This window comes from Tympanuchus pallidicinctus, unplaced genomic scaffold, assembly GCF_026119805.1.
Source record: "Tympanuchus pallidicinctus isolate F22 unplaced genomic scaffold, pur_lepc_1.0 scaffold3, whole genome shotgun sequence".
Lineage (NCBI taxonomy): Eukaryota > Metazoa > Chordata > Aves > Galliformes > Phasianidae > Tympanuchus > Tympanuchus pallidicinctus.
This window is the reverse complement of record NW_026294747.1, coordinates 89076190-89092958: the sequence shown is the minus strand read 5'-3', so window position 1 is coordinate 89092958 and position 16769 is coordinate 89076190. Positions and strand designations below refer to the sequence as shown.

At 45.7% G+C, this 16769-nt stretch overlaps 1 protein-coding gene across 4 annotated transcripts in view; it reads left to right on the top strand.

Annotated features, from left to right (window-relative positions):
• Nucleotides 1-16769, top strand: part of RAPGEF5 (Rap guanine nucleotide exchange factor 5) — a 150416-nt gene that overhangs the window by 86486 nt on the left and 47161 nt on the right. For 2 of the 4 annotated variants that reach the window (XM_052693721.1, XM_052693723.1), the window contains 2 exons: nt 3868-3974; nt 4297-4385. In XM_052693721.1, the coding sequence (XP_052549681.1) occupies nt 3868-3974; nt 4297-4385 (196 nt within the window). Of the gene's footprint in view, nt 1-3864; nt 3975-4296; nt 4386-16769 lie in introns of all 4 variants that reach the window. The other 2 variants (XM_052693720.1, XM_052693722.1) reach the window with 1 other exon arrangement.

Below are 16769 nucleotides of genomic sequence, written 5' to 3'. Positions count from 1 at the left end.
GAAAACTATCAGACTTCTGCAATGAGGATCTTGTTACTTGGTGTCTCTTGTCCTGCTTTTCCACCTATTGGAGCAGCTTCCCTGCACATCAGTGGGCCCTCCTTTACCCTTATGTTTCCAAGTGCCTTCCAGCCTCCAGCTTTGAATTTCACACTTCTCACAGAGAAATATTTCCGTATACCCCCAGATTTGGATGCAGGGATGTTCCATGGGTTCCCTGAGCAGGGCAGGGGTCCCACTCTTTGAGACACGAATGGTCCTGGGAATCCTCTGTTTTCCCCATTGCTCAAGGATGGCAACACAAAACAACACAAAACAGAGGCAGATGTGATCAGCATTATCTGATTGTGTTGAGTCAGTTATACCAAACTGTGCTATGAAAACAAAATGTTCTTGCGCTCCATAGCTCCTAGAGAAGGCAATTTCCTTGTTATTTAATGTGATTTTGAAGTAGATAGCCTCTATAAGATTTGCTTTGTTGTGTGTTGCTCAAGGATTCTCCTTTTTGCCTTTGCTCAGTTGTTTGGCAGCAAGAAAATGGTATGTGAGCTGGCTTTTCGGTGCTCTGTTTGTAGATGCCTTTATTCAGCTTCTCTCTTAATTTCTGTGTTACTTTACCCATTGAGATCAGTAATGTGAGAGCCTGTCTATAACAAGATAGCTCTAGCTCCCTTTTTTGAAAAGTAAGTGTAGAGAAAAGTTCTATCATTGGGAAGAGCATTGCTAGCTAGTGGTGTTTCCACGTTACAGGTGCTTCACTGATGTCTATAGCAATGTACAGATAACCTGTCCTGGGAAAGACACAGTATTCCATGTCCTTTGCAGAGCACTGTTCTTTTTAGGAAGAAATGGGCTGCCAAGAGTTCTGGGTCATGCAGAGCTTTTCAGCTCCGTTTCCAGCTGTGGATGTTTCCAGCAGCTAGCAGGCAGCATGTTCTGTGTGCAGTTTCCATTTCAATTAGTTCAGTTAGGTCCAAAACAAGGAATTCAAGTGACATGGAAATGTCCCTGGCTGATATCAGATTTATTGGCTGCTTTGACTGGAAGTTGAGTTCTTTCATGCCAGTTGCAGAAAGTGCAGAAACCAAGCGCAAGAGGACAGGGTCAGGTTGAGGGTTAGGAAAAGGTTCTGCACCAGAGGGTGGTAGGCATGGAACAGGTTGCCCAGGGGAGTGGGCATAGCCCTAAGCCAACGGTGTTCAAGGAGCATCTGGACAATGTCCTCAGACATATAGTTTGGGTTTTGGGTGGTGCTGTGTGGAGCCTGGAGCTGGACTTGATCCTTATGGATTCCTTCCAACTCGGGGTATTCGCGGGGTATGCAGCTGTCCTCTGTAACAAAGCTGCTGACACACCGGGGCTCTGCACAGCACTAGCACAGATACCTCTGCTTCCTTCTGCTCCAGCAATAACTCAGATGGGCATATTCCTGCTCATGTGAAGCATAACCTACACAAGTTAAGGCCCGCTAAGCAAGGAGCTCCATGTTTCGTTCCAGTAAGCATATAAATATTTATACCACCCCAGGCCTACTTTCACACTGAAAAAAAAAGGCAGTGCTTGTCTGCTGTTAAAATATATTGCTTGGGAGATAAAATAGCTTATCTCAGTAGGAGAGAGATAGATGGGAGTGCTGGAAACTTGACCATAATGTTGGCCAAAAGGCTGCCAAGTACAGAGGGCCATGCTGCTGGCTTGGAACGCCTGCTGGGAAATGGCATAGAGGTTGATAGTGTCGTGATCAGCTATCAGGAGATGAGAGGATTCATTAAAAGCCGTAATAAATGTGGAAAAAACATTCCTAGCACTTGTGTAGCGTGGGAGTGAGCGGTGCTTTTGAAGAGGCAGCTGAGGCATGAAGAGTTTGGGCAAGTGGTTTGCTCGAGGCCACATATGGGTATTGTCGTGCCCCTACAAGTGCACAAATCCAAAGGAAAGGGTCAAGCAGGCAGCACAGGAGGCTGCAGGCTGAGGGGCAACGTCATCCACCTGAGCGTGAGATACTGTTCTGTTGATGTGGTGGGAGCAGTGGCAGCGCTGAGCCGTGTGTGGTTTGTGCAGGGTACCCTAGTGAGGGCTGTGTAATGGTCTGAACAAGTGCTGGGAGGTCTCGTTCATTGTCAGCATTGTGGAAATGTCACTGGAGTCAGCATGCTGGCTTGTAAGGCTCAGCTGGGGGCTACCCTGCTCCTCAGCACATGCTCTGTCACCTGGAGGCCCTGTCCTCATCCACCGCTGGATGGAGTGCACTGAGAGCAGCCTGACTGGCTGCCAGAGAGATTAATTATTTCACAGACTGTTCAGGATTCCAAGAAATGAAGCGTGCCTTTGTGTTATTTTAGAATAATATCTGTCGTGAAATCAGAACTTGTGAACAGTGGGAGAATCCACAGCACTTGTCTCTGGATTTTCCTTTGTGCAGGTTAATTGTTGTTGCTTGTGGTGTGATTAAAGAGTCTGGCTGAACACAGAGTTATGTTGTATATAAGTGGGATTGTAATGAAGCAATAATTGCTCTCCTCGAGTGAAATTATTTACAACAGAGATCAAAATGAAGAAATTCTCTGCTCCTCCTCACGACTTTGTGGAAATAATGATTCCTGATACAATAGGTTGCTTGTTATTCTTCCCTGACAATTGATGAAAAGGGCAAGGACAAAAAGGAGTGCTGTTTGAGAATTTCCCCACTGGGGTGCTGCACACAGTGAATTTGCATACAGTTATCCAAAGGCTTTTTGGGTGTGATGCTGCCTGTGGGATGCTGTAGCAGGAGCGCTGCCCTCTGGAACAGCCACTGCTCAGTGCAGCAGAGCCTCCTCTCTCATGGTGCTCTATGCTCACTCACTGCTCACGTGTGTCATGTCTGTTGTTGAGCTTAAAGGCCATTTCCATCTGTGTGAAATACATGTGTAAGCACACGCACGCCCCATTCATGCTGCAGATCACAGTGTTAGTGAGCACAGGGAATGAGTATCAGGGCTCGAATGGATGCTGGAGACAGAGAAATGGATGCATGTGTATAAACTTCCCTGCTACTGAGCAGTGGTAATGCTGTGCCTGGTTCTTGCTCATGGGTTCTTTCTCTTCTGCTGCTTCTCTCAGCGCAGCTTTCTGTGTATGCAGGCAGCACCAACCCGTGGCTGTGAAACAGAAGATTGCAGTTATGCTTCAGTATTCTTGCAGTGTTGCTCCTCACTGATGTCCTTTGGGAGCCTTACAGTGAGGATTTGATGTTAAGTGGTGTGGTACCTGCATGCCCGCCCTTGCAGATACTTCACAGATCAATCCTACACGTTGTTTGCAGAGAGAAAAAACTTGTCCAGGGCAGGGCTGCGTCTTGGAGCATGCCAGCAGTTAGACAGACCGGCTCTTAGCAGAAATCAAAGAATCGGAATGTTTGTGTGACGCTGAACACTCAGACTAAAGCAGGGCAGAGCCGGGGCTCAGACACAGCCTGTCCCGGAGCTCGGCTCCTGAGCTGCGGCAGCGCTCGGGTTGCGGGATGTGCCGGCACGGCCGCACTCCGCAGCGCAGCTCGGGCTCTGCCGGAGGCTGCCGCCGCGCTCCGCTCTCCGTGCCGGCGTGCTGCCCGAGTTCAAAAGTTGTCGCAAGGGAAGGGAAATCTACGCACAAAACATTTCCACAGATGCTTTCATTGAGTGCCTACCCCAACGGCTTACTGCCTTTGTTTAACTGCGGAAGCGGAGCTCTATAGAACGCACATCAGCCGTAAGCTATCGGCGGAGCTCTGGGGAGCGCTGGCCACGTTCACACTTAACGTTGAGCGTTACCCTGGGCTGGGGGCCGGGAACTGCTCGCGGAGCGGCTACTGACTACTGTCTGTCTCTCTGTCTGTCTGTCTAGCAGCAAGCGGACGATGGAGGCGGCCGCGAGCGGCCGCGGGAGGAGGCCGGCCCCGCACTGGTGCTGCGGAAGGTGTGGTCACGCAGCCCGGCCCCCGAGCGGCGCGGGAGGTAAGGCACCGCGGCTCGGGGCTGCGCGGGGCCGGGCCGGGCGCTGTGCGAGGCGGCGGCGGCGGCGGCTCCCGGGCGGGGCTGCGGCCCCGGCAGGGCAATGGCCCCCGGGGGGCGCGCGTAGGAGCGGCAGCGCTGAGCCGGGAGCCATGGGGAGCGGCCGGGCGCGGGTGCCCGAGACGCTGGCTGCGGAGCGGCCGCTGCCCACCTTCGACGTGCCGTACTTCAAGTACATCGACGAGGAGGACGAGGAAGACGAGTGGAGCAGCCGCTCGCAGTCCTCCACGGAAGATGACTCCGGGGATTCTCTGCTTTCCGACAGGTACGTGGTGGTGTCGGGGACGCCGGAGAAGATTTTAGAGCATCTCCTGAGCGACCTGCACCTGGAAGCCGCGCAGGACAAAGAGACGGGTAAGAAGCGCGCCCGGCAGTGCGGTCCCGGGCGGCCGAGAGGGGGCGGGGGGCGATGCGGGTACACCGACTGGAAGCCGGCCGCTTCCCGACGCTGGCACGGGGCGAGCAAAACGAGAACGTGCTGCACGAGGCCTCGGGGCGCAGGCAGCCGGGAGGCAACTTCGTGCGGAGTGGAGCGGGTGCCGTCCCCGGGCCTGAAGCCTCCGTCACAGCCCGGCACTCGGCTTCAGCCTCCGCGCTGCCGCTCGATTTGCCACCGCTTCGGCGCGCTCTTCAAGTGCGGCTTATAAATTTCCTCCTAGCGCTGTGGAGCTGATGCTGTACTTATGTGTCTTCAATCAGACATTGCAATTTGTTCCAGCCCGGAGCAATGATTATATTGATCGGGCTACTTGACATGCAGTTTAATTTTCAGTGGGATCTCCTGGCTCCATGCATGGCTCGCTGTCGCAGGAGCTCCTGTAGTAGTTCATCAGGAGTGCCTGCAATTCCCATAGAGCTTAATGAAAGTGGAGGGGCTGCCGAGAGCTCCCCAGGTCCCACATCCCAAGGATCCGAGAGAGGCACTGACTGTGCATGGAGCCTGGCGTTCTATTGCTCCCCAACAGGGTTCACGTGCGTGCTCCTGGTGCCTGCATATGTCTCTCTACAAATGGGATTACTGAGAATAAACAGACTTTAATCCTTTTAAGTGACTGCAAATATAAATAACATCTGTGATTCCCAGAGGAGTGCCAGGATTGGGTTCTTGGAACAAGTCATTAGTTTAACGTGGGACAATGGGCATCTTCCTAGCGAAGATGCATGAATGCCCTGAAGAAATATATGGAGTGTCTGGTAGTGGTATTATGATGGTATTCGTGGTGCTGCTTTTGTCTGCCTAGACATTAATATTTAGTGCAGAGGGAGGCTGTGATTGTTTTGCTTCTGTGGATGATGTCAGCCTGGTTCTATAGGCAGTGTGGGGAGGGTCCTTAGCTGGCCCTTAAGATCAAATGTTAGATCCAGAATAAGTTTCCCCATGAATGTTTATTGCCTGCAGACTGAGAGACATCAGTGACCCGCCCTTAGAGACTGCCTCAGCTATTTTTTATAAGCTCATAATCTTGCTGAAAAACAGTGAGACTTTCACTAGCGTTATGCATTGTATTTCGGTGTTTTTAAGTACAAAGAACTCCTTACACAAAGCATTAGGTGCTAAATACATTCTCACCTGTATTATCTTTTCTGTTCTTCCCCTGTTTGGTCTCTTCCTGTCAGCAGGAGGCAGTTGGTAAGCCTGTTCTTATTGTTACAGAGAGGGGCTGGTAAACTGCCATCAAAACCAGTGCTAAAGCCACTGCTTGTCTAGTTTTTTAAATACTTAGTTTTAAGTATTTAGAGGTAGATTGGAGTCTCCTCACCTATCTTGCCTTACTGCATCTCCTCTGAGAAAGAAACAATTTGCTCTGCTTTGTGACCAGGGCTCACTGGGTCCTGGGGCTCAAACAAAATAGCTGTGGTTAAAGTAGCTCATTCTGGCCCATCATAGAGGATGGTAGAGTTGGAAGGCCCCTCAGGTTTGTGTCTTTGCAGACATAGCTTAGTGGAACAGAAAAGGAAAATGATGTACCCAGCTGCTGCTGCTCCTGCTGCTGGTTTTTCAGTTCCAGGATGACTTCTTCAGTCTCCTGTTTTCCCTGCAGCCCCCACCTGGTTTGCTTATCTGAAATGTAATTTGGAAAGAGTATTTGTTAAATATCCTCATGCACAGGAGCTGTTGTTCTGTTTGATCCTTGGCATGGGTTCACAGTAAGGGACATTTCACATGTTTTCTTGCCTTTTCTATAACAAATCATAATTACAGCCCTCAGTGGTCGTTACAGAGAACATCTGCATTCTCTTGGGGCTAGAGTGGCCATGGAGTACCACTTCCTAACCATTGACATGGCTGAATGGTGTCAGTAGATCCAGACATTCTCTAGTCCCAGACAGAAGAGTTTGTAGCTCTGAGAATAAAGGAAGGCCCTGGGGCTCTTCAGTAAGTCAACTAGTGCCTAGTCCAGGCCTCACAGCACTCTGCATTTGCTGCTAATCCCGTAGTAAGATACCTGAAGCATTCTGCTCTCAGAGCATCTGCTATGATAGAGAGTTGGGGACACTTCCAGCCATCCTGAGGAGTCCCAGTGTCTCTGATATGACTGAGCGCTGTTACAGCAACTAAGGATGCTAAAGGAGACATTACCATGTGCATACCTGAATTATCCTGTAGTTCAGATGTCTTTTGTGGCAAAGATGTCTTGAAAGTCTGAGTTTTGCAATACTCTTCAAGCTGCCGTACTTAATAACTGTTTAATTACAGGAGTTTTTGGTAATGACTTTATTAGTAATACATGTGAGCTCTCATGGCAGCATCGTAAATGGGGACTTGCTACTAACAATCCTTAGAGCCTTCTATCTCAAAAGGAGGTTTTTTTTGTTAGGTTGCTGTGGCCTGTCACATACCACCTCCCAAGAAAACCATTCCTTTTGTTTCCTGCTGTGACATGGTTGGAAATTCTTCCATTTCTATAACTGTCAACTTTTTTGAATAATCTCTATGATTGTTGGAGTCACTGGGGTGCCTGCTGCTTGCACAGTTTAAGAATTGAACAGTGAGGCCCTGAAATAAGTCAATAACTAGGCAGAAAATGCTAGGCATGCCTCCTGGCTAATCCTCATTGAGGATCAGGATTTGAATGAGTAATCTCCAAGAAGCCAAATCTTAGCGTCTCAGGATCTTGAAAGCCATCCCATTGACTGCAGTATTTCTTTCAGGTAAGTTTTTCTCTTCTGCAAAAGCTTTTCTAACCTGGATGTGAGAAACATTTCCTTCCTTGGATGCTATTTTTGGTCTGTTCTTTGAGTATCCTCTGGCTGGTTGCTGGTTGAGCATACCTCTTGCCTCACAGTGACAGCATTCAGTGTTTGACCACCTCTGGAATGACACAATGGTCATCACACCCACAGGCTTCCACAGAAATTAGGATGGCAGATCACCCTTGTGGGTCTCCTCCAATTTAGGATATTTCACAACTCTGTGATGAATGCTTGAATAACGATTGATGGGACAGAAAAAGAAGACGAATTCTCATGACCTGTCTAAAGTAGATGTGTAAAGGTGTAGATGCGGTCTGTATATCTTTAAAATTGGAAAATGAAGGACTAGCGACATTTGTTCCATGCTATGTCATTGTATCTGGGACTGTGAATGAATGGTTCTGGGATTAGTGAGAATTCTGCCCTCATACATGCAGGTAGTTTTAGCTTTTGGATCATACCCTTGCATCAGGGAAGGAGGTACCCTCAGACCATGTCTATTTGGACTGTAAGTGCTACTTAAGTAGAGGTTACTTTTGTTTAATTCCTTCTCTTCCTGCGCTTGCACCAAAGATAGGGCTTTAGTGTGAGGTGGTGGCACCCACTGAGAAGCTGTGTGTACCTCTGAGAGGAGAGCTGTGCTGTCCTGTGTGAGCAGATGCAGTCAAAGAGAGCTGCTGAATGGTGATGCCAGAAAAGGATATACCTCTGCTTCTCCTGGGCATTGAATTTTGTTTAATAATCCAAGAAAAAAAGAAGAAAAAAAAAAAAGATCTGATTACTTTTTGATGTTGTTTCTTTGTTGCAAAGAATGCTGTTAGGATTCTTGCTCACTGTGCTTTGTTCCTGATGAATAAAACGTGTTAAAAGCATGCTCAGGTGATGGCCACAAAGTGAACATGGTTATGTCTGATTCATAGAGACTGATATCAAGGGGAGCAAATATTTACCTAACACTTTGCGGTCCTATTTTCCAGCCTTTAGAATGGAGAGAGTCAATACCCGCTAGTCCTATCTTCTACTGCTTGTCCACACTGAAATGCTTTTTGTCATCATTCTGACTAACACTGTAAACACAAAGTCCTGGGAAAAGTTGATGAACTGAGTAGACTAAGTGCATGTTGGTGCCATGCCCCACACTGAGGAATAAGGCTTTAGCAGAGTTTGTATGCATGGAGCAACGCTGGTGTGACAATAGCAGAAAAGCTAAAATAATCATTTGTCTCAGTGCTCACTGTGCAGGGACATGAGGAGTTTTTTGCACAGGTCTGTTTCTTCATGCACAATGAGTCTAAGCTTTCTCATATTGAAGTGTCAGTAGAAGTAGGTTTAGAATAAATCAATAAAATGAATAGTTACAAATCACCAGGATCAGATGTTACTTCCCAAAGACTTCTGAAGGAACTGAGATATGAAATTGCTGAACTCCTAATAGTGCCATATAATCTATCATATAAATCAGCTTCCGTGGTAGAGGAAGGTTGAAAATGTGATGCCAATTAAAAGAAATGATTCTATTTGGGGAGTGTCTAGGCAGTAAGATTGTCATTTTATGGATGCATTATTCCAGTGTAAGCTGGCACTGAGATTGAAGGCGGCTGCTCAGCTTTCCCCAGCCCATTACTGTGGTTGCACTGGTCCTGCTGCGCTGGTCCGGACTGCTGTGTCATTTTGTGCTTGCTCTGAGCAGGGAGCTGGTCTTGGTTGGCAGTGGCCCAAGAAATACTAAATTTTTGTTAGTGTTAAGACTGATCAGTTTACTTAAGCACAAACTTTGTCCCTGTCCCAGGGGAGACAGGGTAGCACAGAATGGGAAATGGGGGAACAGCAGGACAGAGGACAGAGGGACCAATTCTTCTAGCAGCCATGATTGCTTGCAAGAGTTGGAATAGCGTGCAAAACTGCATCCTCAAATTTTGACTTTGTGCTGGGAGATTCATAGCATTACAGTAAAAGCAGTAGGAAGAAAGGCACACAGGAATATAGTGCCAAGAGAAAGGAAAATTATAGTGGATTGTCAACAGTCAAAATGGAGAGAAGCTGCCAGAGAAGACTGGGATGCTGCTGAGTGTGGGTTGAGACAGAGGTAACAGAATGTGCTGATAATACTGTTTGAAAATTTCATGATATGTGAAGCCATTGCTTCATCTCCAGTGGCCATGCAAGGTTCCTATACACCCTGTTATCTCTGCCTCTGTGTGGTCACGTCCTGCCATCCTGGAATTGCTGGGGGTCTGCGCAAGGTAGGTCAGATCAGGAAGCTGGTCCAACACAAAAACAGCCTTAGGAAAGGAATAAAAGTTTGGCAGTTGGGACTGGGAATATGAGCTGGAAGGAAGCCCCCTCAAGCCAACCTTGTGGCTGAAGAAAGATAAAAGGAGCAAAAATTTGCACAACTGGGTGATGAATTTGCAGATGAGATCCAACTTTGGTAAATGCAAAGTAATGAATTCTCTAACATGGAGAAAAATGGATCCTTGTTATACATATTCAGTGGAGATGCTGAATTAGCAAATATCATGCAGAAATTAGGTCTTTGGAGACGGTGTAAATAGTTCTTGGAAAATTTTGTTCAGCACTGATTAAAAAGGAAAATGATATTTGGGACAGTTAGGAAAGAAGATGAGCAAGAACCATAGTTACACCATTGTATAACTGTGTAATATGGATATATACTATGGCTCCTTCTTCTATGTGGCTCAGAAAGGTTATAAATGAACTAGAAAAAGCACGAAAAGGGCAACAAGGTTGATTACAAGTATAGATTAAATAGATCTGAGACTAAGTAGTCTAGGGCTGTTCAGCATAGGAAACCAATATCTGTAAAGAAGGGATGTGGTGCAGTCTGTAAGATCGTGAATTATCTGGGGGAGGTGTGTATGGAAAGATTATTCATTATTTGTTATATGTAGGAAGTGCTTTGTAACATAGCGACATTATTGGTTTTAGAACTAGAAAATATGTTCTAGAAAATATAATATTATATACAATGTACAGCTAAACAGTGAGACTCAATTTTGTGAGCATTTTGTGGAAACCAAAGTTTGGAAGGACTTAAAGACAAATTGTCTGTAATCCTGGCAAAAATTCCATCACTGCAGTGATGTGGGTGTAACTTCCAGTTTGGGAAATCTACACTGCCGATTATTGGAAGTTAGTATGGTATAAAGGAGGGAGGAAGTCATCTTGGTGTTTGTCTGTTTTGTTTTTCTTCCTCTGGGCATCCTCTGTTGGACGTTGATCAAGACCTGATTCTGTTTTGTGAGGATCCTTGATCTGACAATGCATTGTATGCAGCATGCTGCAGTTTGCAAACAGTTAATCAGGTTCTAAATTGTATGTGTGATAAGGCTCTGTTTTCTTCAGTTGGGACAACTGCACAAGTTAGCTGCTCAGCTGGTAGCAGTATGCTGAATGGCTTTTCCAATGGCCCCATGGTGCCTAGAGCAGGGACGAGGAGAGTGGGAGCCTGGGGTTAGGTAGAGATCAGGCGCTGGCTTCTGCTGAGATGGCAACAGCCTCCATTGGTTGTCCTGTTCAGCGCCATGTAGCCCTTCTCCTCGATATACTTGGTTTGACCTTGTGCCAAGTAGATCTATCTTTCTTAGTAGGAAACTGTTTTTCTCCTTTGCTGGTATTATTTTCTGTCACATTAGTGAGCTGACTCAGCCTGCAGAAGGAGTGCCACGTCTGGGATTCACTACAGACAGCATGTCACACGCTGTGGTGCCTAAGCTAATAGGAAATGCCAGCAAGTGGAATGTGTCTGTGATACTGTCTCCTGGCAGGAGCTCAGACAGTTATTTCTGCGAAATGAGGATGCAAAGCCTGAGAAGGTTTTGTGGGTGTTTTTGCCTTCATGCATTAGTTTAGGGCAATTTCTTGGAAAGGCAGAGAATGATAAATGCTGCTCCTGGATGCTGCACCATTGAACCCAGTGACTGGGGAGCTCTACAGGTCAGTTCCCTACTCCTCCAGGAATATGTCCTGTCCATGGTACTGTGGGCAGGCGCTGCTGTGTTCTCATGAACCCAGTGTTCCTGCTGCAGGTTTCCTGATGTCAGCACAGGAACCACGAATGTCCTGTTGTGTCAGTGCTCAGGGCTCTCTCCAAAGATACTGGTGGTATTTTTTCAGTTCATCACCTCAAACACTTCTCACGAGGTGAGCTCACCCCATGGGATGAGCCACTAGGCCCAAGGTTTCAGTTTGCTTAGGAGCAAGTAGGTACATTTTGGCACCCTGACATCTCAGGCACCATAAATAAACATTTTACGCCTTGTGCAAGAGTAACTTTGACAGGAGGGTATTTTTCATGCTTTGAGTCAAATTTGCAGAGGAAAAAGCTACCCACCAAATATTAGTCAATTAGATCATAACATTCTTAGTGACTAGTTGTCATGTCTTGCTGTGTGCAAAAGTGATAAGGAGACATTATGAAAGAATAGTGTGAAATTACTTGCTATGAAGATGTGCTTTATAGATAATGTGATTTGTTTTGATAACCTTTTTTCATCTTAGAAGTATGCCAGCCACTTGGTTTGGGTCTCTGTCTGCCTTAAATGCTGTACAGGAGGTCTACCCAGTTTGACAGCTACAAATTTGGGGACGAAGTGTACCAGATCCCTTCCATTGCAGTCGGTGTTGCATCTTGCAGATGCAGAGTGGAGTTCAGCTCTGTTGAGCACACAGTGAGCAGTGAGCATAAAGCAACATTGTCCTCCTTTCTCTGTGGCATGCTCATATACACATGTAGGCTGCATTTCCTACTCAGCAAAGAGCAGAAAGTGAGTGAGGTTAAATTTGTTCCTTTCCATGATATAGAATGCCAGCAGCTTGCTGAAACCCTGTCAGCTGAAGGGGATTGGAGCCTCATCCTCTAGGCAAAACAGAAGCAGAAGAGATGGCGTCATGATGTAGTCAGTAGTAAGATTATCAAAGCCAAGAAAGTCAACGTTGATATTGGTATAATGCAGAAAGGTACCCAGATGCTGAAATGAGTCTGAACTGTGCTTGTGTTGGCTTCCTGTCAGTTTGGACTCCACTTCCATATAGCAGTGGATTTAAACATCGAAATGTGAAATATATGAAGAGATAGGACAGCCCTGCTGTGAAGGTGACACAACTTTCTAGATGCTCTCAACCTCACGTATGGCCTTGCATACACATGATGCCCTTCACATATTTTCTCAGTATTTACTCATCCTCACACTTAGTGTTGTCCTCCTTTCCTTCCTTCTTCAAACTTTTCACTATTAAACCCTGATCTGTAGCCTCTTGCTGCTGTAGACTGCTAAAAAAACTGAACTCTTGTCTGTAATACTCTCTTTTTTTCATTTGTCTTCCACAGCGCAGCAGTTCACCACCTGCTGCCCTAAGTGGGGCTGTTTGTTGTTAATGACTCCTGTCACACTGTTAGCACTCTGCTGTGGCTGCTAAGGAGTGAACTTGTTTGCAGAATAGAGCAAAGCACTCCTTCCCAAAAGCTGCCTGTCTGTTATGTTGTGAATCGTGGGTATGGTTCTCTGAACGATTTCTGGGGAGAGAAGTTTGCGCAGTGGGAGAGTTTTCATGTAGCAACGCTGAAAACATAAAACTATCTTGAAATAATTGCTACATCATTGAGTCCAAGAACACAGATCGTGCACTGTCTTCAGGGCCTGAATTGCAGTGTTTCCAGTGCTCAGTGTTGCTACAATACAATGATTTTTTTGTGAGATTCACAATTTCTGAGGAATATAAAGAGCGTGTTCATTCCTCGCCCACAGGGTGGGAGCTGGAGCCACTGTAGATGCAGGACCTGTGCTTTGAGGTTCTGGATGAAAAATCTGAAGGAAATCTGTTCTTCAAAGCTGCTTTCTCCCCCTGTGAACTAAATTTACTCTCACGCTATTAATTCCTCCTTCCCCCACAATGCTCCTTTGCATGCCCTCCTCTCAGTCTCATGGTGTTACAGAAGTAGCAGCCTCAGTCTTTTAATGAGCATGGGCAGGGCTGCTTTTGACTGCAGCCAAACTGTGATTATAGTTACCTTACTAAGCTACCCGTCATGCCCTCTGTTACTAACATTTGCAGCATGCTCTGGGTTATCGTGCAGTGGAGCTTGGCTGTACCTCTGGATGCTGCTTTCTCTACCATGTCTGACTTTAAGAAAGGAGAAGAACAGCTGTGGCAACAGCAACTCACAGCAACATTTGCACTTTGCTGGCTGTGGTTAGCTGGGATTCTCTTGTGGTTAACGTGGTCTTGCTGGATTTTGATTTCAGTGGGCAAGTCAGAAGCTCAGCTATTGGATATAGGAATAGATGATTGTAGTGGGAATAGTTTTGCAAGAGCTCAGATGCCTGTCTAAAAAGTAAATATTCAACTGGAATGCCCTTTGTATAAATCCAAAAACATTATGAGCTTACGGATTTCACTTGATGGACAGACAGGCTTTAAATGGCAACATTTTTTTCAGAAAAGAAGGCTTGATACAGTTGGGTATCTGTTGGGTTGTGTATCACCTTTTGGGAGAGTCAGCATGGTTGGCACTGGAGGCAATCCTTCATGTTTTTTAAGTCAGTTTTAAGTGTTTCACAGATTGAAATAGGAATAGAATTACATTGCTGACAGCCCAAGGTTTCTTATGGCACGTCAGTAGCCCTCATGGACTATAGCTGCTGCTGGCAGAAAGCTTTTTGGAATAGCATCAGTTACTGCAGTGAAGTAAATTGCTTGTCCCATCTCACAGACAAGATGAAAAATACCTGTGTGAGTGGTGGCTGTGGCAGCAGCTCATGCAGTCTCCTGAGCTGAACTGAGATCAGGAGATGACCTTGTCTCAGCTCAGAAACAGCATGGGATCTTCCCCAAGCAGTGCTCTGCCTCTGAAGTGAAAATATTCTGCCTTGTTTTCAAGGACACGTTGACAGAGACATTGGAGAGTGGCAGGATGGGAGAAATGGATCAATGTAAATAAAGTAGCAGTTCTGATGGATCTCATTTTGATGGAAGCTAATAATGTAAATCTTACACTTGCTCATGACAACACTTGGGATCAACTGTGACTTTATTCCTTTGCTTGAACTTGAGTTTTGATGTAAATACAAATTGGCAGAAATTAGAGGTGTAATTATGGAGAAAACGTGCCGTCTGACCCAGGATGGCTGGAGGCCAGTATACCTCAAATTCTAATTACTTTTTCAGTTTCTTTCTTTTTTATCTGTTCCCTGCATCCTTCCATGCCATTTCCCACCCTCCCCCTTCCCCCCTCCCCTTTCTCCTCCTGTTCCTCAGTGATCCAACAGCCCTCTTTCCCATAACCTCTACCCACTCCTCAGGATTTAGGGCTGTGTGAGCGGTCTCTAGGAAATGTTGCAGCTACAAACAGAAATGCAGATACTGTTTTTGCTCTTTCCCAGCCATGACATCAGAGCCCCACCATCAATACAATAATGAGGTCTCTGTTGGATTTGTTTCCCATCCCAATGCAAGCCTTGTCTATGGGATTTTTTTTGTTGTTGCGGTTGGTACAGCATACGGGATGCACAGCCACAAGCTGGAAGCAGCAAGCAAACAAACAACAGCAAAAAGAACCAGCCACAAACAAACAGCATTTATCAGAATTCTGTTGTCATGGGATTTTCTTTCAAACTCTTGCAGCAGCAGTAAGAGTGCAGTGATGTTTTGCATATCCCAAAGCATGTAAACCCCCAGTTATAGTAAATAAAAATATTTAGCCTCTCAAGATGACCACAGCTTCTCCTTGTGCTCCTCCATCTCCTTGCCATCCTGCTGTGTGCTGCAGGCTCCTAGTTTCCTTCCCTGCCCTCTTCCCACCCAAAGCTTGAGGTAGACAGAAGCCCCAAAGAACCTATATGCAGTTGTTGGGTTGTGGGCCTTAGTCCTGGTAGGGTTAAGGAGGAAAGGGCATTTTGCATGGAGACTCTCCAGTTGTTCCCCAGAACTTCAGTGCTCCCCCAAATACTTCTTCTGTTGCAAAGCTGCAAAAATGCATTTTCCTGAGATCTGTGTGGTGTCACTGGTTGCAAACCAAATTTTCTTACAGTCTTCAGTCTAGTGACCCATCTCCCTAGGCAAAACTTCTGGCACATCTTATGAGTTGCTTATGGAGTTTATGCAAATATTTCAAACAGTTTTGTGTTTTTTTCTTTGATGTGTGCATGCAGATTCAGCTGGTGTTAATGAGTCTGATCTTCATATTCAGTTGAGGGTTTTGACATGCGGATGGGCCGTAGGGCATTTGATTTAACATCTCAGTTTAAAGGACTGCAAATCTGTTCAGGGAATCCAGGTTAGTAAGATGCAATTTGGGAAGTTAGAACTATATACTTGATTACAAAGAGCAATAAATATTTAATAACAGTTTTCTAAAAGCTTTGAAAAGCATGAAAGTGCCATTAGCTTTGCAGGAAACTGCTGTATTGGGTTTTCCTGACAAATTGTAAGAATTCAGTTCCTCCTGGAAAGTACTGTCATGTAAGTATGGGATGAGGGAGCTGTTGCCCAAAGTCCTGTTATCTGTGGAGCTAGCAGGAGAGCCTGCTTCCCTTCCAAAGCTCTGTGCCTTAAGGGAGTGCTGGGCGATCAGGGCAGAGAGGCTGGGGAAGACCTTTATTAGGTCATGTACGAGCTCAATTGAGGTCAACGTTTGTCAACGTATGGCTTGTGGATTTGTAGTATCTGTGAGAAGAGTTAGTGTGAAGCGAGCCCATTTGTGTGCTGTAGAGGTACTTCAGGTTATCAAAATAAAGCAGAACTTGTAGCTTAGAACAATCATGAAGTTATTTCATCTAGGGCTAACATTTTCAGAGGCAGAGAGGCAATTGGTGTGCCTACAGTTACAGATCAGCAGATTGTCTGTGCTTCAAAGTGAAGAACATTTAGAGATTGTTCAACCAGCATAGTATACTGGTAGTCAAATACATCACCTGGAAGACTTGCAGTGTGTTTATCTGACTGCAGAGAATGTCAGAAAGCACAGAGAATCTGTGCTTTCAAGCCTCAAACTGAACAAAAAAATGACAGCTTTTGTATTTATCTTAAAATAATTAGGTGGCTTTGGTGGTTTTGGGGTATTTTCATTTCAAATGGGAAGTAAATGCCCCACTTCCCCTGCTAATCTGTGAATCCAGAGGCTCGCAGCTTTCAGTGTGACTATTCATGATTTATTTACTTTTTAAAATTCAGACATAGGCATGTGTGCGATGATTTATTCCTACATGTAATTGGATACAGTGATTAAATGAGCTTGCATATTGTACTTCATTGTCCTTTTGGGATGTGGGCTGCTTTGTCTTTGAAACAGCTGCTCCTAGTAGAATTGATTCCGACTCCTGTATATTTGCTATAGTTGCTGATGTGTTTCTAAAAGCCGATTTGGAAAAGTGCTTTTAAATATATGCTCTTATATAGCAGGTACTTATCCAGCTGAAGAGTTACATGTAATCCTCAGAGCCTTCCTTTAAGATGCCTTGCTACCTTCTCCTAGAGGGACTCTTACTAAAATTAAATGCACACTCACTGGTATGTGAGCTGAAA